This window comes from Grammomys surdaster, unplaced genomic scaffold (genome assembly GCF_004785775.1).
Source record: "Grammomys surdaster isolate TR1022 unplaced genomic scaffold, NIH_TR_1.0 125630, whole genome shotgun sequence".
Classification (NCBI taxonomy): domain Eukaryota; kingdom Metazoa; phylum Chordata; class Mammalia; order Rodentia; family Muridae; genus Grammomys; species Grammomys surdaster.
In genome coordinates this window covers 2,099,625-2,116,967 of record NW_021620469.1, presented here as the reverse complement: position 1 = coordinate 2,116,967, position 17,343 = coordinate 2,099,625, and the positions used below count along the sequence as shown (strand labels likewise).

Below are 17,343 nucleotides of genomic sequence, written 5' to 3'. Positions count from 1 at the left end.
GAGAGAGAGAGAGAGAGAGAGAGAGAGAGAGAGAGAGAGAGAGAGAGTATTGATGGTTATGGGTGCATGGGTAGGAAAATCCTTCACACCTTCAGAAGTGTAAGACCCATGTTCCCACAGACAGTGTCATTCAGTAAGTGTCCCCTGACTCAGGGACACCAGGAGCCAGAGTTTTCTCCCCACTCTCCTCCAATAGCAAAGTCACCCAAAAAGGAGCATCTCTGCCCCATACCTCCCTGTCTAGTACCTGTGTGTCTCTACTCCTCTCCCCGCATCTGTCCCTCTCTGGAGAGCAGAGTCAGGGTGGGGGATAAGAGAAGTTCTAAGCAGGTCCTACCCGTCTGCAGACAGCATCCGGAGGTGCCTGAGCCAAGGGGCTGTGCTCCAGCAGCATCGTGTGAGACTGGAGACAAAACCCAAGAAGTTTGAGGACCGAGTGCTGGTAAGAGCATGGGTCCTGGGGGAAGAGAGGTGATATTCAAGGGAGGTAGGCAAGAGAAAAGGCTGGGGTGGTGCTGAGGAGGCAAAGCCTAAGGGAGAGGGCAGAACCAAGCTGGGTTGGTGTTCAGGGGCTGAAAGTGGAGCAGGAGACATGCAGGGGGTGAGGCATCTTGGAACCCAGCTGAGGAGCCAGAAGGAGGCATCTTGGAACCCAGCTGAGGAGCCAGAAGAGGACAAAGGCCCTATGGCCCAAGAGGCTCTGCTAAGCTGTCAAAGTTCTGCTCTGCAGGCCCTGACTTCCTGGCGTCTCCACCTTTTTCCCCTGAAAGTCCCAGCCAAGGTAAGTAAGGCTCAGGAAGTGGAGGGGGCTTGCCTGGCATGCTCCCTTCAGGTCGGGTGACAGGCCTTTACTAGGAGCTGAGCAACCTACCCACCCGCTCCCACCCGCTCCCACCCGCTCCCCACCAGGTGGAAAGCTCATTCAATGTCCTGGAGATCCGTGCCTTCAACACACTCAGTCAGAACCAGGTGAGTACCAGGCCCCAGGCCACTTCTGGGCCAACTGGAAGAAGGAATGGATGTCTGAGGCTCTGCTGCTCCCTCCCCCTCAGATCCTGGTGGAGACTGAGCGTGGCATGGTGAGCATGCGGCTGCCATCAGCTGAGAGTGTGGACCAGGTGACCCGGCATGTGAGCTCTGCCCTCTCCAAGGTCTGCCCTGGCCCTGGGTGAGTGGCAGACAAGGGGTCTCCCAAAGGATTAGACTAAAGGTAGATTTCTCCTTCCTGCTGATCTGGCCTCCTGGAACAAGAATGTTCTCTCTGCTCTTCCCTGGAGACTCACCATAATACAGGAAGAACTGAGAGCCTTTTTCCACCTTTCTTGGGACGACTTATTTGTATTCCAGGTGTTTGATCCGGCGTGGAAATGCAGACACCCCAGAGGGGCCCCGAGACACATCACCCAACTCTGAAACTTCCACATCTACCACTCACAGTGTGTGTGGTAAGCAGGGGCAGACAGATATAGAAACGCAGGTCTTGGAGCATTTTACCCCATATCCAGAACCCTCTATGCATGGATTTTACCTGAGAGGCCTTTCCCTCGCCCTGAGGACTTCAGGTTCCTGGACCACACGAGGTTTATGGCATGGAAGGATGCTCAGACATTACCATATGCAATGACCTTGACCATACCTTGAAGTCCAACACTATTTCCCATCCCCCTCACCAACATGGAAACCACCCATCCCCTGCCCTACAGGTGGCTTCTCTGAGACCTATGCTGCCCTCTGTGACTACAATGGACTCCACTGCCGAGAGGAGGTGCAATGGGTGCGTTGGGCAGGGACTTGGCAGGGATAGGTGGGGTCCACAGGGAGGGCACAGAGGAGGGGGCTGAAGCAAACATGAGCCACTTCCACCTCCCCAAGGATGTGGACACCATCTACCATGCTGAGGATAACCGAGAGTTCAATCTTTTGGATTTCAGCCACTTGGAAAGCCGGTAAGCAGATGGGCAGAAACTTAACCCCCTAATCCCCAGACTCGGCTTGACCCTCTCAGGGTTTCTCTTCCGGTCCTACCCACAGCCCCTCCTCTACCCCTGAACTCCAGCCATCTAGCCCACTGCCATCCACCCGTCTAGCTTTCCCCAGCCCAGCCATCCCATTCCTAGACGCTTCATTCTTGCCTTGGCCGCTGGTTTATCTTCTCTCATCCTATCCAATATCCCCAGAGATTTGGCCCTTATGGTGGCTGCCCTGGCCTACAACCAGTGGTTTACCAAACTCTACTGCAAAGACTTGAGACTGGTAAGAATGAGGGCTGGGGAAGGGGGACACAGTAGTGTTCTTCCTGGCTCTTGATTGCAGGACCCCTCTGTCCCCAGGGCTCAGAAGTGCTAGAACAGGTGCTACATACCCTCAGCAAGTCGGGGAGCCTCGAAGAGCTGGTGCTGGACAATGCTGGGCTTAAGACGTGAGGCCAGGCTCCTCCGTGGGCAGTTGTACCTTCTTCATTAGTGTTAGGGTCATGGAACATCAGAGCATGATATGAGGCCCTGGGCTATTTCATCTAGTCCCCCACTTTATAGTGGAGGCTGGTGTTTAGACAAGCACAAAGCAGGCCGGAGGTCAAACAGCCTCAGATCTCAGCCCCTGATGTCCCCGCAACTTACTTTTCCCCACAATGCACTTCATGTCCCACCAACTTCCACGAAGGGTGGACTGTGCCAGTCTTACGAATCCAAAGCAGGGCTTTGCCTTAGCACATCCTCCTGGGGTACAGAATGCCCCCAGGCATGGAATGCAGGATGTGGACCCACCTCTTTGGTCAGCCCCAAGTTGTTCCTCCACCACGGGGACCTCTAACATTATAGACCCAGACAGACAGGCAGAGTGGAGATGGGGGGGCAGCCAGGGGCTGGAGACTTGGGGCTCAGCTCAGGACAAATCCTTCCTCCCCTTCCCTGAAGGGACTTTGTCCAGAAGCTGGCCGGGGTGTTTGGGGAGAACGGGAGCTGTGTGCTGCATGCGCTCACTCTGTCCCACAACCCCATCGAGGACAAGGGTGAGCCCTAGCCCTGAATCCTATCCCCCACTGCAATGCAGACCCTTACCCCAGCCCAGAGCCCAACCTAGGTCTAAATAGAGCCTTTGCAGGCTGGAGATCGCCCCGAGCCCAAGCACCTCCATCCTCAACCCCAGGCCAACACCCAACTCCAGCCCCTGCCTGACCACAGCACCTCACCCACCAGCAGCCATTCACCAGCCCAGGGTCTCCACTCCCCAGGTTTCCTCAGTCTGAGCCAGCAGCTCCTCTGCTTTCCTACCGGCCTCACCAAACTGTGCCTGGCCAAGACTGCCATTTCCCCTCGAGGTACTCACACCAGGACCCCTGGCCTCTGAGATACTGAGCCCTAGAGATGGGCCCACACACTCCCACACCATCCCAGGGATTGGAAGAGGGAGAGGGATCACACAGGGGAGCGGGGTGATCATCATGTATGAAGAGGATGAGGTGGGGATGGGGGCCAACCCAGCCCAGTGCCCGCTGTGCTCAGGGCTCCAGGCACTGGGCCAGACCTTCGGGGCCAACCCGGCCTTTGCCAGCTCCCTTCGATACCTGGACCTGAGCAAGAACCCAGGGCTGCTTGCCACAGACGAGGCCAATGTGAGTCCATGGAATGTAGCCTCAAACACCTACAAAAGCATGCTTGGGATTCGGGGGCTAGGGAGACACTCTCCCATGGCCTCTGGGGGTAGGGAGATGCTTCCACAGGTTTCTCTTCCTCTATTATTTCTTCCTCAGGCCCTCTATAGTTTCTTGGCCCAACCCAACGCCTTGGTACACCTGGACCTTTCAGGGACGGACTGTGCCGTCGACATGGTGAGGGGTTGGTAGTGGAGGGAGCCAGACAGGAAGGTTTGAGAAAATCGAGAGGGGGCCTTCCATGTCACCCTCCATCCCTGAGCACAGACATGGATGGTGGTACAGGGGTGACTTCAGGTTCAGGCATCGTATAGACTGTGTGCACTTCATTCAGATCACAAGGTCACGCTGGCTCTGCCTAAAAATAGACCCTCACTCCATTCCTGGCACAGGGCTATGTCCACTAGCAGGAAAGAACATTTCCCCTAATTTAAGAAAATGATTCTTAGAGCCAGCAGCACCCTGTTTTACAAATACTGCCTGTGAGTTTCTCCATATCCGTACATTCCTCCCAAAGCAGAGCAAGCTGGGGTTTTAAAAGGCTGAATGGGTATTCTCAGTGGAGCCTTAGAGAAAGAATGCCTGGAACAGGTTGGGGATTCACGATCTGAAGAGCCACTGTGTCTCTCCACAGCTTCTGGGCGCCCTACTTCATGGCTGCTGTTCCCACCTTACCTACCTCAACCTAGCTCGAAACAGCTGCTCCCACAGGTGGGGCAACGGGGCAGGGAGGGATAAGTCAGCCATGCCCATAGCCCTCCCCTGCTGACTCCCAGGGTCTCCACAGGAAGGGCCGGGAGGCCCCACCAGCCTTCAAGCAGTTCTTCAGCAGCGCCTACACCCTGAGCCATGTCAACCTGTCAGCCACAAGGCTGCCCCTGGAGGCCCTCAGGTTGGGTGGGTGAAGAGTTGGAAGATGCCCAGGGGAGCTATGGAAGTGTTGCGGAGGGGTAAAGGTGGGCCTACTGACCTTCCTACTACAGGGCACTTCTTCAGGGCCTGTCCCTCAACAGTCACCTCAGTGATCTACACTTGGACCTGAGCAGCTGTGAGGTGAGCCCCATGTCTCCCATCTCCCAGCCAGCAGACCAGTGTCCCTCAATCAATACTGAGCTCTGTGCTGCCACCCCACTACACACACACACACACACACACACACACACACACACACACACACACAGAGTGGGGAACAGAGAGAGAACAGCTCTCTAGCCTGACCACACCCCTTTCCCTCTGAAACTGGCCATCCAAGTTCAGATTCCTGTATCTCTCCGCCCCTAAAGCTTTAGGTGGCTGATACCAGGCTTGCCCAGCAGAGGACAGGAGCGAGCTGTCTGCAGAGCAGCGGCTTTTGAGGGAGAGGAAACCCCTAGGGGTGAATACAGTGTAGAGAGGTTTACACCAAGACTTGGTCTGACTTTTAGCTCTTGAGTGACTAGTATAATATCTAAGGATTAACATGCTCATCCACCCACCCGTTCTCTGGCCTCTTACCCCCACCCCCTGTCCCTGCAGCTCCGCTCAGCAGGAGCCCAGGCCTTGCAGGAGCAGCTGGGGGCTGTCACCTGTATAGGCAGCCTAGATCTGTCTGATAATGGTGAGTAAGACCGCTCCTTGAGCATAGGGGTGAAGCTCCGAGGAGACTTCCGTTAGCCTTGGGCCTCAAGGCCAGGACTCTCCCGTCTACTGAACAGGATTTGACTCAGACCTCCTGACGCTGGTGCCTGCACTTGGCAAGAACAAGTCCCTCAAGCACCTATTCCTAGGAAAGAACTTCAATGTCAAGGCCAAGTGAGCCCTTCCTTTGCCCACAGACCCTGTTCCTGCTGTCCATCAGTCCTCTTGGCTTACTGTGTGACCTCTGGCCACCCTTCTCCTGCTCTAATAGAAAGTCCCTGGTCCCTTCCCCTCCTACTCTGACCCCAACTCCCAACAGGACTTTGGAAGAGATCCTTCATAAGCTGGTGCAGTTGATCCAGGAAGAGGACTGTGTGAGTGGCCAGGCCTAGGAGGGAACTGTGGGTAGGTGGTATGCAGGCCGACCCTAACCGCCATTCGCCCATTCAGTCCCTGCAGTCACTCTCCGTGGCAGACTCCAGGCTGAAGCTTCGCACCAGCATCCTAATCAATGCCCTGGGCAGCAACACCTGCCTGGCCAAGGTGGATCTGAGCGGCAACGGCATGGAAGACATCGGGGCCAAGATGCTGTCGAAGGCACTGCAGATAAATTCTTCCCTCAGGTGAGGCGCTCATCTCCAGCCTTCGGCCTAGATCCCTAACCTGCTGACACATATGCGTATTTTCCCTTTTGGCCTCCATGCCCTCCATTTCCAGAACCAAGGCTGAGTCAGCCTCGTTATCAGGGGGTGTGGGGGGGGGGCTCAAGAAGGTCACACCTCTGGTCTTTACTGAGGAGCCAGAGAGAGGTGTCGACTGGTGTTCACCTTCCCCCAGAACTATCCTATGGGATCGGAACAATACATCCGCCCTGGGCTTCCTGGACATTGCAAGGGCCCTGGAGAGGTGAGTAGATCAGAGCTCTGTCCTGACACAGGCCCCCAGCCTCCCTGTGCCAGGACTGGGATTAAACTATCCTAGGTCCATCCCAGTTCCCTGACCTACCAGATAGGGAAAAAATGAGCAAGAAGAGGCATGGGGACGGGGCTCCCCTCTGTCTCTTACACCTAACTACATAAACTACTGTCTCATAGCAACCACACCCTGCGCTTCATGTCCTTCCCTGTGAGTGACATCTCTCAGGCTTACCGCAGTGCCCCTGAGCGCACAGAGGATGTGTGGCAGAAGGTAAAGGGTTGTGTTTTGAGTAGGGTGAGATAGCAAGGAGAGGCGAGGCAGCCCTCATCCTCAACCCTGAGCCTTCTCCCTCCATCCTCTCTAGATCCAGTGGTGCCTGGTGAGGAACAACCACTCCCAGACATGCCCTCAGGAGCAAGCCTTCAGGCTGCAGCAGGGCCTGGTGACCAGCAGCGCCGAGCAAGTAAACATTTCCCTCCCGGGAACAAGGGGCATGCAGGGTACAGAGGTGATATGCTGACGCACATGGATAGGCATCACATGGTACCCCAGACTGGACCTGAGCAAAGAGATAATCTGATGATGGGCCCCAAAATACATGCAGGCAAATAGCAGCCAAGGAGTACAGAGGATTCCAGGGGTTCAACTAGGCATTCAGGAAGGGCATTCCAAGGAGAGAAACTGGGCCGTGTGGAGTATCACCACCACTATTATAAATGCACAGCATGGCCCAAAGGGTCCAACCTGGGACCCCTGACCTTCTTGCCACTGTGCCTCAGATGCTGCAGCGGCTGTGTGGGCGAGTGCAGGAGGAGGTACGGGCCCTGAGACTATGTCCCCTGGAGCCTGTGCAAGATGAGCTGATTTATGCCCGGGACCTCATCAAGGACGCCAAGAACTCCCGGGCGGTGAGCCCTCCATAGCCCCACCCTTCCCTACAGTCTGGAAAGCCAAGAAGGCCACCCAATTGTAGACCAGGAGTACCTAAGTACTGTCTGCTCCATGCATGTGTCCTCCATGCCTGAGGACTTAATGAAGCCTGATTCTGACCTCTGAAGAGAACCTCTTCCTTCCCAGCTGTTTCCCAGCCTCTATGAGCTGGGCCACGTGTTGGCCAATGACGGGCCTGTGCGGCAAAGACTAGAGTCGGTAGCCAGTGAGGTATCCAAAGCTGTGGACAAGGAGCTTCAGGCAAGTTCTGGGAGGGGATGGAGGTCATTGGTGGGAGCCCAGTGTTGACTAAAGCAGAAATCAGAGCAAAGAGACCGGAGGGCACAAAGGAAATAGAATGGAGACTCCACCATACTCCTCTGTGCCTGTAAGACCGAGAGCCTTAGAATTCTTTTTTCTGCTAGCTGAAGCCTTGAATCCTGACCTCCAATTCCTCCCTTTCCTGGATTCTGATCCTTGGGCTGACTCTCCCCTGTCAGGATGATAGAGTGGCAGGGCATTGACGGAGGCAGAGAACCCTGGCTATCCAAGGCTCTGACACTAATGGCTGTGTGACCTTGTCAGGTTCCCTCTGTCTCACCATGGGCAGCTAGCTAGATGAGCTAACGACTTCCACTGTGGTGCTAGCGCTGATCTTTCCCCACTCGGGACTCTGGCCTCCCTTCTTCCTCATCAGGTGATTCTGGAGTCCATGGTCAGCCTAACACAGGAATTGTGCCCTGTGGCCATGAGGGTGGCAGAAGGGCACAACAAGATGCTGAGCAACGTGGCAGAACGTGTCACTGTGCCCCGGAACTTCATCCGTGGAGCGCTGCTGGAGCAGGCGGGACAGGACATTCAGAACAAGCTGGAGTGAGAGCCAGGGCATGGGGTGGAGGAGGCTGGATTTGGCCCAGAGCACTTAGGGAGTTTGGAGCTCTCAGCAATGAATAATGAATGGAGAGCCTTCCATTACAAGGGATAAATCTTTATTGCAGTCGTGCTATTTGGGGTCTGACTCATGTTTGCCCTAGAAATCTGGGGGCTGAGATGGAGTCTAAGAGGTCAGGGTGGCCCATAGACAGGTATATACTCCTGGGTACTACACATTTGCCAGGAATCACCTCCTGAAAGCAGAACACAGCCTCCTCAGAGACATGAACACAGAAAAGTATGTAAATCGGGAGTATGACTATGCCCCCTTCTTCCTAATCTTCGTTAGCCCCCTTCATTTTGTTTGGATGTGGGTGCCACCACTGACTAAAGCAAGAGAGAGTTAGTGTACATATTGTGAAATAGCCAACTCAAGGCTTACTTAGCACACAGTTCACCTAGCTCTGTGCTGCTGGTGCTCCTGATCTAGAGCCTCCTTGTTCCTTCTCCTCCTTCAGTTCCTCTTTGCCCATACACACCTAGGCTGAGATGCTCACTGCCTGCGTCCTGCACACATGTTTATAGAGATATGGGTATTCTGGACCCAATGTGCTGCCAACAGCAACTATGCTCTCTGTAGACAGCCCAGCCAGCTAGCCCATTCTCAGGCATCTGGGGAAAGAAGGGGTGGAGGCCCAGGGGTGAGGCAGTAAGTAGCTAAACAGCCCCACCTATGTCAACAGTGAGGTAAAGCTCTCTGTCGTCACCTACTTGACCAACTCCATAGTGGATGAGATCCTGCAGGAGCTGTACCACTCCCACAAGAGCCTGGTAAACATTCTGAGCCCAGATGGACTCGGGCCTTCCCTCTGCCCCGCACCCTCCTGTCTCTCTAAGCCCCTTCCCTCCGGGATCAGGGAAGTGAGCACATTCCTCAGGGTCCTGTTGATGCCTGTCCTTCCGCAGGCCCGGCACCTGACCCAGCTGAGGACACTGTCAGATCCACCAGGAGGGGCAAGCCAAGGGCAGGATCCATCGTCCCGAGGCAGAGGCAGGAATCATGACCATGAAGAAACGGATGATGAGCTTGGAACCAACATCGTGAGCCCGTCTTCCCTCCTTGCTTTCACCTGAGTCCTCTCCCTGAACCTGCGTGGCTGCCGTAACTCCTCACCTCTCAGTCTCCAGCTCCCTGTGTCCAGCCTCTTCCCCATGCCTGACCAGACCACACTCTTCCCTCATTCCATATCCTCAACCACCAGGGTGGACACTAAAGAAAAGGCTTTGAGGGTCTGGTCACTTTTTGTCTCCATTTCTGCAGGACACTATGGCCATCAAAAAGCAGAAACGCTGCCGGAAGATCCGGCCAGTGTCTGCCTTCATCAGTGAGTCTACAGCCTCAGTCTAATGCAGTGGTTCTCAACCTGTGGGCTGTGACCCTTCCACATGGGTCCCCTAAGACCACTGGAAAACATGCATATTTACATTATGGTTCATAAAAATAGAAAAATTATAGTTATGAAGTAGCAATGGCAGTAATTTTATGGTTGGGGGTCACCACAGCATAAGGAACTGTATTAAAGGATCGCAGCATTGGGGAGGTTGAGAACCACTGGCCTAACTTCCTCACACTGTATTCTTCACCAGGCCCTCCGTGCCTTTCTTTCCTCTGCCTCTCCATCGACTCTCCTCATAACACTACTGCATCTGCAGGTGGGAGCCCTCAGGACATGGAAAGCCAACTGGGAAGCTTGGGGATCCCTCCTGGCTGGTTCTCAGGACTTGGAGGCAGCCAGACCACAGCAAGTGGCTCCTGGGAAGGCCTATCAGAGCTACCTACTCATGGCTATAAATTAAGGCATCAAACACAAGGGAGGCCAAGGCCTCCCAGGACCACCCCACCAGGACCTGGTCGGCCCAGTGTAAGTGCCAACAGCCTTACAAAAGAGCCAGCTTTCCTTGTCAGTGCCAGATCTGAGGCTCCAAGCTTTAGGACCCAGCTTGACAAGGGCCAGACATACTTGATGAGAAGTCTGTCCTTTGTGTGTGCAATGGCATAAACCTATAGTCCCAGCTACTCAGGAGGCTGAGGCAGGATTATCACTTGAGCCCACAAATTCACAACCAGCCTGGACAACACAGTAAAATATTCCTCCCTATCTGAAAAGGGAAGGAGGGGAAGATGGGAAACAAGGAGGGAAGGAAGGAAAGAGGGAAGGAGGATAAACATATCTTGCCATCTAGTGACGGTGACATTTTTATCTGGGTGATGGATAAAGCTAAAAGCCTATGAGCTTAGGAAATGTCCTGTTGAACTGGCATCTAAATTTTCCTGGGGCCAAGTCCAAAGGGGAAGGCCCTGGAATGACCTGAGAGGACAGGAGATGGGACATCCTGCACCTCAGTCTCCTCCCAGCAGGTGCCAGTGCCTGGGCCTCGTCAGGAGAATGGGATGGCCACCCGTCTAGATGAGGGGCTGGAGGACTTCTTCAGCAGAAGGGTCATGGACGAAAGCTCCAGGTATGACACACACCACCCCCAACCCCCTACACACACGTCCAAGCAGGCCACAAGCTCTATAAGGGCTCCTCTGTCCCTCAGACAGACTCCCCAGAGGAGTCTCTCCAACAACAGTGCCCACCTTGCACAGTGATTATCAACCTTTCTAATGCCGTGACCCTTTAATACCATTCCTCATGTTGTGGTGACCCCCAAGCATAACATTATTTTGTTGCTACCTCATAACAAAGTTATCTCTGCTACTGTTACATATATTAATGTAAATATTCAATATGCAGGTATCTGATATGTGACCCTGGTGAATAGGTCGTTCACCTCCAAATGAGTTACGACCCACAAGTTGAGAACCTGCCCTAGCCAGTCTCTAGACATGTCCCTAGGCTCTCCTCCTGACCCACTCATCCTCTGGCTTCCCAGCCTGTGACTCTCCAGACGATGGCTGAAAAATACGGAGCCAGCATCTCCTGCTGGTTGAAGTCTGGGGTTAGGGACAGGTCAGGCCCCAGATGGCATGCTCTTTTGCAGTATGAAACCCTGCTCTATCACTGTCCTGCAGATTCCCCAGGGACTGTACAGAAGTCATGTCATTTGGAGAAGCTTAAAGAAGGAATTAGGAGGAGATCTGGAAAAATAGAGTCAATTTGGGTTCAAGAGCTCACTGATGGTTTCTGATAGACACAGTAAGGACAGCATTCGCTGCCTGAGAACCGAGCTACAGTGCAGGGAAGACTAGGTGACAGAGGAGAGCAGGATGTTTGTAATACTCAGAAAGCACCAGTACCAGCTCCACCTTGAGCCCTGTATGTAGTACTTGTCACTAACCCACCCCCAACCCCACCCAGCTACCCCCGGACTTTGAGGACCATGCGGCCAGGCCTCTCAGAGCCACCACTGCCTCCACTCCAGAAGAAGAGGCGGCGAGGCCTCTTTCACTTCCGACGGCCCCGGAGCTTCAAGGGGGACAGGGGACCAGGGTCCCCCACTGCTGGACTCCTCCTCCCTCCACCCCCACCTCCACCCCCAACTCAGGAGAGCCCTCCCAGCCCAGATCCCCCAAGCCTTGGCAATAACTCATCTCCTTGTTGGAGCCCAGAAGAGGAGAGCAGCCTCCTTCCTGGATTTGGAGGGGCCCGGGGATCTTCCTTCTGCAGGAAGACGGTAAGCAAGCCAGAAGTGCTACACCACCACCATCCCTGTTCCCAGCCTACTCAGATCCTAACCCAACCTTCAAGGGAGACTACTAAGACTTAGGGTTCCAGAGAACACTGGCCATTCAAATTCCCTTCTTGAGAATGATCCAGAATATGCTGTGTACAAATGAAGATGTTGGAAGGATTCCCCCTAAGTGTGAGCAGGGCTTCCCTCAGAGCTTGGGTCTTCATGAGGCCTCAGACCTCCCCACAGCTCCCCTGCTGCCTAGAAAGCCTCTCATGCCTTTAACAGGAGACTTTGTTCTAGGGCACAGAGAGGTTGGAGACAGGAGAAGGAGCCCCAGCCCCTGGGACAGCACAGCAACCAAGGGTGCACGGTGTAGCCCTTCCTGGCTTGGGAAGAACCAAAGGTTGGAGCTTTGATGGAAAACGAGAGGTGAGGGGCCCTGCCTGGAGTGGCAAATGTAAGGTCCTGTGGGTTCATCTCACTCCCCTTATCCCTGGTGGTCAGTGAACAGAGCAAGTGTCTCTCCACATTGTTGACATGGAGTCCAGGGCTCCTTTACCTATTAGAGCAATGGTTCTCAACCTGAAGGTTGAAGGACCCTTTCACAGAGATGGCTTGAAGACCATTAGGAAACACAGGTAGCATTATGATTCATAACAGTAGCAAAATTACAGTTACAAAGTATCAGCGAAAATAATTTATTGTCAGAGGTCAGCACAGCATGACAAACTGTATTTAAGGGTCGCAGCATTAGGAAGGTTGAGAACCACTGTATCGGGCTTGTAAAACAGGGGTAAGGGCCTTAAAATACTTGCTTTTAGTGCTCTGTTTTCCAAAGTTCTGTGGCTTGTATTACAACCTTCATGATGACTCTTTGCCTCATGCATAAGCACCTAGTTAAAATTTCCACAGTATTTTTATTTAAGTCAGTTCACCTTTTCAAATTTAGTCTGGACCTATTCATTATCATCTTTAAAATCAAAGGCACTTTAAAGACTCCTTTTTTTCTAAAACACACCACTATTAAGCTGCCAGTATGTCCATTGGTGTAAACCTTCTTATGACCCCAAGGCGATATGGGTACTACTCTTTGGAAACAAAGTCTAAGTATCTAGGAACTAGTAACCTGAGACTGACAGGAGCCTCTAGAGGAGAAGCTCTTTGTCAGCTGCAGTCCCTCTGTGGAGGAGACCTTTCTCACAACCTGACTCAGCTGTACTTTTAGGGTACAGACCCAGACCAGGAGGACAGTACCCAGGCTTGGCAGAAACGGCGCTCTTCGGATGATGCAGGTGAGGTTGGCCACGCTCACTCCTTTAGCCCATCTCTCACCGATGCCTCCTAATTTCCCCATCCCATTTCCCCTTCTGCTTCCCACCCCCTTCCCCCAAATCCAGGGCCTGGAGCCTGGAAGCCGCCACCACCCCTACAAAGCTCCAAGCCAAGTTTCAGCGCCATGCGCCGAGCAGAGGCCACATGGCACATAGGTACGTAAAGCCCCTTTTTTGGCCAACAGCACTGAAAGCTTAGAGAGATGAGTGCCATGGTCTTCTATACTGGGGAATGTTCAACCAAGGGGAAGTAGTGGAAAGTCAACGATGCAAACGTGTCTAAAGATACATCCAAAAAAAAAACCAAACAACCTAATCCAGATCTAGGCTCTACAGAGCACAGGAGGTTTCCCAGTGTTTAGGAGACATGAGAAGTGTTTTGTGGATAGTTCTGAAGAATTCTCTGAGACAGGTGGTACCCTGGTCACTGTCAGCACAGAGATGCCCTATAGCTACAAAGGAGGCCTCGTTCCACACCTTAGCTATGAAACAGGGTGAGCCCAGCTGCCAGCAAATCTCAATTATGTCAGGCCTCTTCAAACACTGCCACCCTGCCTATAACCCTGTGCTCACAGTTCTCAGAAAAGCGCCCCGATGAAGCAGCATTGGCTGTCTTGGAGATCAGAGTCTTGAGTGTTAGTCCCACTCAGCCATCTGGGATGGCAAGACAGTCACTTACTTCCTACCTTATGATTGGGTCAGGAGAGGAAGGGAATTCTTCTAGATGTCACATTTCCCCCCCTTCCTCCCCCCCCCATTCTGGGTTCAGAGGACCTTCAGCCTAAGAAGCCACAAAAGAAATGCTAGACAGCCCAGCATCCTCTCAACTTCCCAAAGATACAGTTCCTAGCCATCAACACAGAGCAAATCTCCCTGGAGACACAGAACCTCCCCAATTCCTACTCCTAGGCTAGGGCCTAGCAGGCAGGTCTGGTTTGGGGGCCACTGACTCCCCGCTGTCCTCCCACCCCGTTCTTTTCTGTCTTTTTCCCTCCCTCTCCTGTAGTGGCCAGTGTAAGCCTGGCACTTCATTCTCTAAGGCCAGCCAGTGCTGGAGGCAGCTTCCCTGATTTTCAGTCCCTGGCCCAGACTAGATGTAGTACCCGAAGCAGGGCTTCATACTTCACTTAGTAAACCATAGTAGCCGTGTACTGCACCACACACTGAGACACAGACACAGGACCTGTCAGGTCCTGCTCTTCTTTTGTGCTCACGTAGCTTAAAGTCACAGGGAAACACGATAAGGCACCGTTCCCTAAGGCTCCCACTGTCTAAATCAGACATGCAGGCAGTGCTAAAAATCCCAGGCTGCAGCCTTGACAGGGCCCTTAGGGCACTGCAGTCCTGACTAGACCATTGGGCCTGTGGACCCAGGAGGTCTTTTATCCTGACTCTGCTCCAGTAGGAAAAAGACTGAGTACTGCTAGGCCCAGGTGATAGCTTCGGGGCAGTTCTGCGAAGCATTGGATAGGACATAAATGAAGACAGCAGAGATGCTGGAGCGAATGAGCTTGGATGGAAGCGAGTCCTGGCCTTGCAGGGCATCATGGGAAAAGTACCAGGAGGACTCGGAACAAATGCCAGTTCTATAGTTTCTCCTGTCTGCTATTCCCCAGCTGAGGAGAGTGCCCCCAACCACAGCTGCCAAAGCCCTAGCCCAGCTTCCCAGGATGGAGAAGAGGAAAAGGAGGGAGCCTTATTCCCAGAGAGAATGGTTCCCGCTAGGAATGCCAAGGTAAAGTCCAGAAGATGGATGGGAGGATGTTCTGAGGGGACAAAGATACTAAAAGACCTAGGAATGTCAGCGGTGGATGGGGAAGGTCCTTTGAAAGAGTCAGAAACTGACTGACCCAACATCTTCCTTACTTGGCTAGCTACAGGACCCCCCCATAGGTCCACGTCCCCCTAAGCCAGTGGCTGTGCCCAGGGGACGCAGGGTCCCCCAGGTTCCAGGAGGCAGAGAAGAGGCTGAGAGCAGCAGTGCTGTCCCAGGAGCCAACAAGCCCCGGCTGAGACTGGGCTCACAACAAGACCAAGAGGAGCCAGAAGGACAAGGTCAGGGGCTTTGGTGCCCAGGTCAGATCCTCTTCTGGACCTTAGAACAGGGACAAGCAACAACCAGGAGTTGAAGCTCGGATGAGCACCCAACTCATAAGCCCCCTTTGCTATGACTAATTTCAGGACCCTCTGATATGGGCCGCCGAACAGCCCCCCTGAAACCCAAGAGAACACGGCGAGCACAGTCCTGTGACAAACTGGAACCTGATAGAAGACGGCCACCTGATCCTACAGGTATCTGTGGTGAGACACGTCCCCTTCCCACTGATCTGTCAAACATGGCCCCTTCAAGACCCGACATTGAGTGGCTGGCTCTATTTGCCCAAGAAACAGGGTTCCCTGAATTTGTCCCCAGCAGGAACCAGTGAACCAGGAACAGACTGACAGCTGCTGAACACCCTCCGCAGCCTTCTGCGACATGTGCCTCATAAGGACTCAGGCCCCATCCACCCCTGCTCTCCTATCCCGTGCCAGCCCTTGTCCTACAGGGCAGCACCACTAAGAAGGCATGGGGGAGCAGGAGTGGGGACTGGAAGGGAGGGAGTGACCTGAAGCAGGAGGTTGTCACACCTGCCTGGAGCTGCCTCAACAGAGAGCTTTGGGCAGAGGCTGTCTCTTCCCTGGGGGGGAGGGTAAACCTCTGCCCCTTTATGCCCAGGGGCTCTCTCCTTACTTGTATAGAATTAAAAAAAAAAATCACTGTCTGCCTCTAGTCTCTGCTGCGCACGCTTTGCATTGTTCCCACCTTGCCCTCTTCCCGTTAGCCCCCAGGGCTTGACCACAGTTGGGGAAAGTACCTCATACTCTAAATCTGGGGTTCCAAGAGAAGATGGAATAGCAGAACTGCTGACAAAGAATGACAAGTCATGGGTTACTGCAGAATTGAGGCTATAGAAGAGACAAGTGTGATGGAGAAACACAGTGGTCTTCTGGCTTTTGGAGACTGTGATAGCATTAGAAGACTCCAGTCATTGCACCAGGGAAGCCTGTGTGCACGTGTGTGCCCATGTGTGTACGTGTTTACACATATGTTCACTAACATATTAAATGATATATTATCCTATGGGTACCTTTTTAACATTTTATTTTGTGTATATGTATGTGACCACATGTGTCACAGCATGTGTGTGGAGGTCAGAGGACAACTTGTGGGAATCAGTTCTCCCTGTCTGCCATGTGGGTCCCCAGAATCAAACTCAGGTCCTCAGGCTTAGTGGCAGTATCCTTTTCCTGCTGAGCCTCCACAGCTCGCCTTTAGATTTTATATATGTTTTCCCTGTATGTGTATGTATGCGTGCCTGGTCTCTGTAGAGGCTAAACAAGGCCATCAGATCACCCAAAACTAAGGTTACAGATGGTTGTGAGCCACCATGTGAGTTGGAAACCCAACCCGGCTTCCCTGCAAGAGCAACAAGTGCTCTAAACCACTGAGCCATCTCTCCAGCCCCCTGTAGATATTACTTTTTAAAATCCTTTATCTTATGTGTATGGATATTGTGCCTGTATGTATGTTTGTGCATGCAGTACCCACAGAGGCAAAAAGAGGACATTGGCTTCCCTAGGACTGGAGTTACATACAAGTGGTCATGAGCAGCCATGTGGGTGGAGGGAGTTGATCCCAGGTTCTGGAAGAACAACCAGCCCTCTTAACTGCTGAGCCCTCTCTCCAGCCCTGCCTGTGGACACTCCTAATAATCCAAAGTCTCAACTGAGTGGCTTATACAGAACAGGTCTCTACAACATGAAAAGAAAATACAATGCTTATGTTAACCATTTCTGGTGTGCCCTAACAAATATGATCTTAAAAGTCAGGAACTCCCTCCAAGCCTCTTCTGTGATCCTGGATGCCGTCCTCCCTGTTCCAGATTGAGTCTTTATTCCTTCATTATGCCTCCATTTCACGCTGAACATAATTTTGCTTGTTATATTTAACGGCATTCATATTATCTTAACATCTCTGTGTGGGTCCTTCTTTCATACGTATCTGCCTCCTAGGGACAGGCGCTATCTGACTAGCCCCAGTGCCTGGCCCAATCTCTGGCACTCCGGAGGTAGTTAATAGTTTCTACCTTAATAAATAAACAGTTTAAGGGACAGGGATGGAAGGCATCCCTGTGAACACATTTGAGTACTCCCCCAATCACCACGCCCAAATGTCTCCCCAGTGGTTTTAGCAGTCCAGAAACTGCTCACTGAGAATGGTCTCACTGAGAATGACTAACTTCTGTTTCCTTAAGCTTTGTGCCTGGCCCAGCCCCTCCCACAAAGATGTGGCTTTAAGGGTTG

General features: G+C 53.0%; 1 protein-coding gene across 2 annotated transcripts in view; it reads left to right on the top strand.

Moving 5' to 3' along the window:
* Positions 1-15,757, top strand: part of Carmil3 (capping protein regulator and myosin 1 linker 3) — a 17,243-nt gene extending 1,486 nt beyond the window's left edge. Inside the window, exons 2-40 of one of the 2 annotated variants that reach the window (XM_028787363.1) lie at positions 348-442; positions 731-781; positions 910-969; positions 1,053-1,168; positions 1,348-1,445; positions 1,704-1,774; positions 1,873-1,946; positions 2,178-2,253; positions 2,331-2,419; positions 2,916-3,010; positions 3,233-3,319; positions 3,504-3,613; positions 3,752-3,829; positions 4,287-4,363; positions 4,440-4,544; positions 4,636-4,705; positions 5,168-5,249; positions 5,347-5,443; positions 5,589-5,643; positions 5,720-5,892; positions 6,107-6,175; positions 6,364-6,457; positions 6,552-6,650; positions 6,967-7,095; positions 7,265-7,378; positions 7,815-7,990; positions 8,734-8,821; positions 8,957-9,091; positions 9,312-9,375; positions 9,704-9,912; positions 10,410-10,510; positions 11,353-11,668; positions 11,969-12,097; positions 12,894-12,960; positions 13,066-13,155; positions 14,616-14,734; positions 14,874-15,054; positions 15,181-15,300; positions 15,416-15,757. In XM_028787363.1, the coding sequence (XP_028643196.1) occupies positions 348-442; positions 731-781; positions 910-969; positions 1,053-1,168; positions 1,348-1,445; positions 1,704-1,774; positions 1,873-1,946; positions 2,178-2,253; positions 2,331-2,419; positions 2,916-3,010; positions 3,233-3,319; positions 3,504-3,613; positions 3,752-3,829; positions 4,287-4,363; positions 4,440-4,544; positions 4,636-4,705; positions 5,168-5,249; positions 5,347-5,443; positions 5,589-5,643; positions 5,720-5,892; positions 6,107-6,175; positions 6,364-6,457; positions 6,552-6,650; positions 6,967-7,095; positions 7,265-7,378; positions 7,815-7,990; positions 8,734-8,821; positions 8,957-9,091; positions 9,312-9,375; positions 9,704-9,912; positions 10,410-10,510; positions 11,353-11,668; positions 11,969-12,097; positions 12,894-12,960; positions 13,066-13,155; positions 14,616-14,734; positions 14,874-15,054; positions 15,181-15,300; positions 15,416-15,441 (4,085 nt within the window). In that variant the 3' untranslated portion in view covers positions 15,442-15,757. The remainder of the gene's footprint in view (positions 1-347; positions 443-730; positions 782-909; positions 970-1,052; positions 1,169-1,347; positions 1,446-1,703; positions 1,775-1,872; positions 1,947-2,177; positions 2,254-2,330; positions 2,420-2,915; positions 3,011-3,232; positions 3,320-3,503; positions 3,614-3,751; positions 3,830-4,286; positions 4,364-4,439; positions 4,545-4,635; positions 4,706-5,167; positions 5,250-5,346; positions 5,444-5,588; positions 5,644-5,719; positions 5,893-6,106; positions 6,176-6,363; positions 6,458-6,551; positions 6,651-6,966; positions 7,096-7,264; positions 7,379-7,814; positions 7,991-8,733; positions 8,822-8,956; positions 9,092-9,311; positions 9,376-9,703; positions 9,913-10,409; positions 10,511-11,352; positions 11,669-11,968; positions 12,098-12,893; positions 12,961-13,065; positions 13,156-14,615; positions 14,735-14,873; positions 15,055-15,180; positions 15,301-15,415) is intronic. The other variant, XM_028787364.1, reaches the window with a different exon arrangement.
* Positions 15,758-17,343: the final 1,586 nt, after the last annotated feature.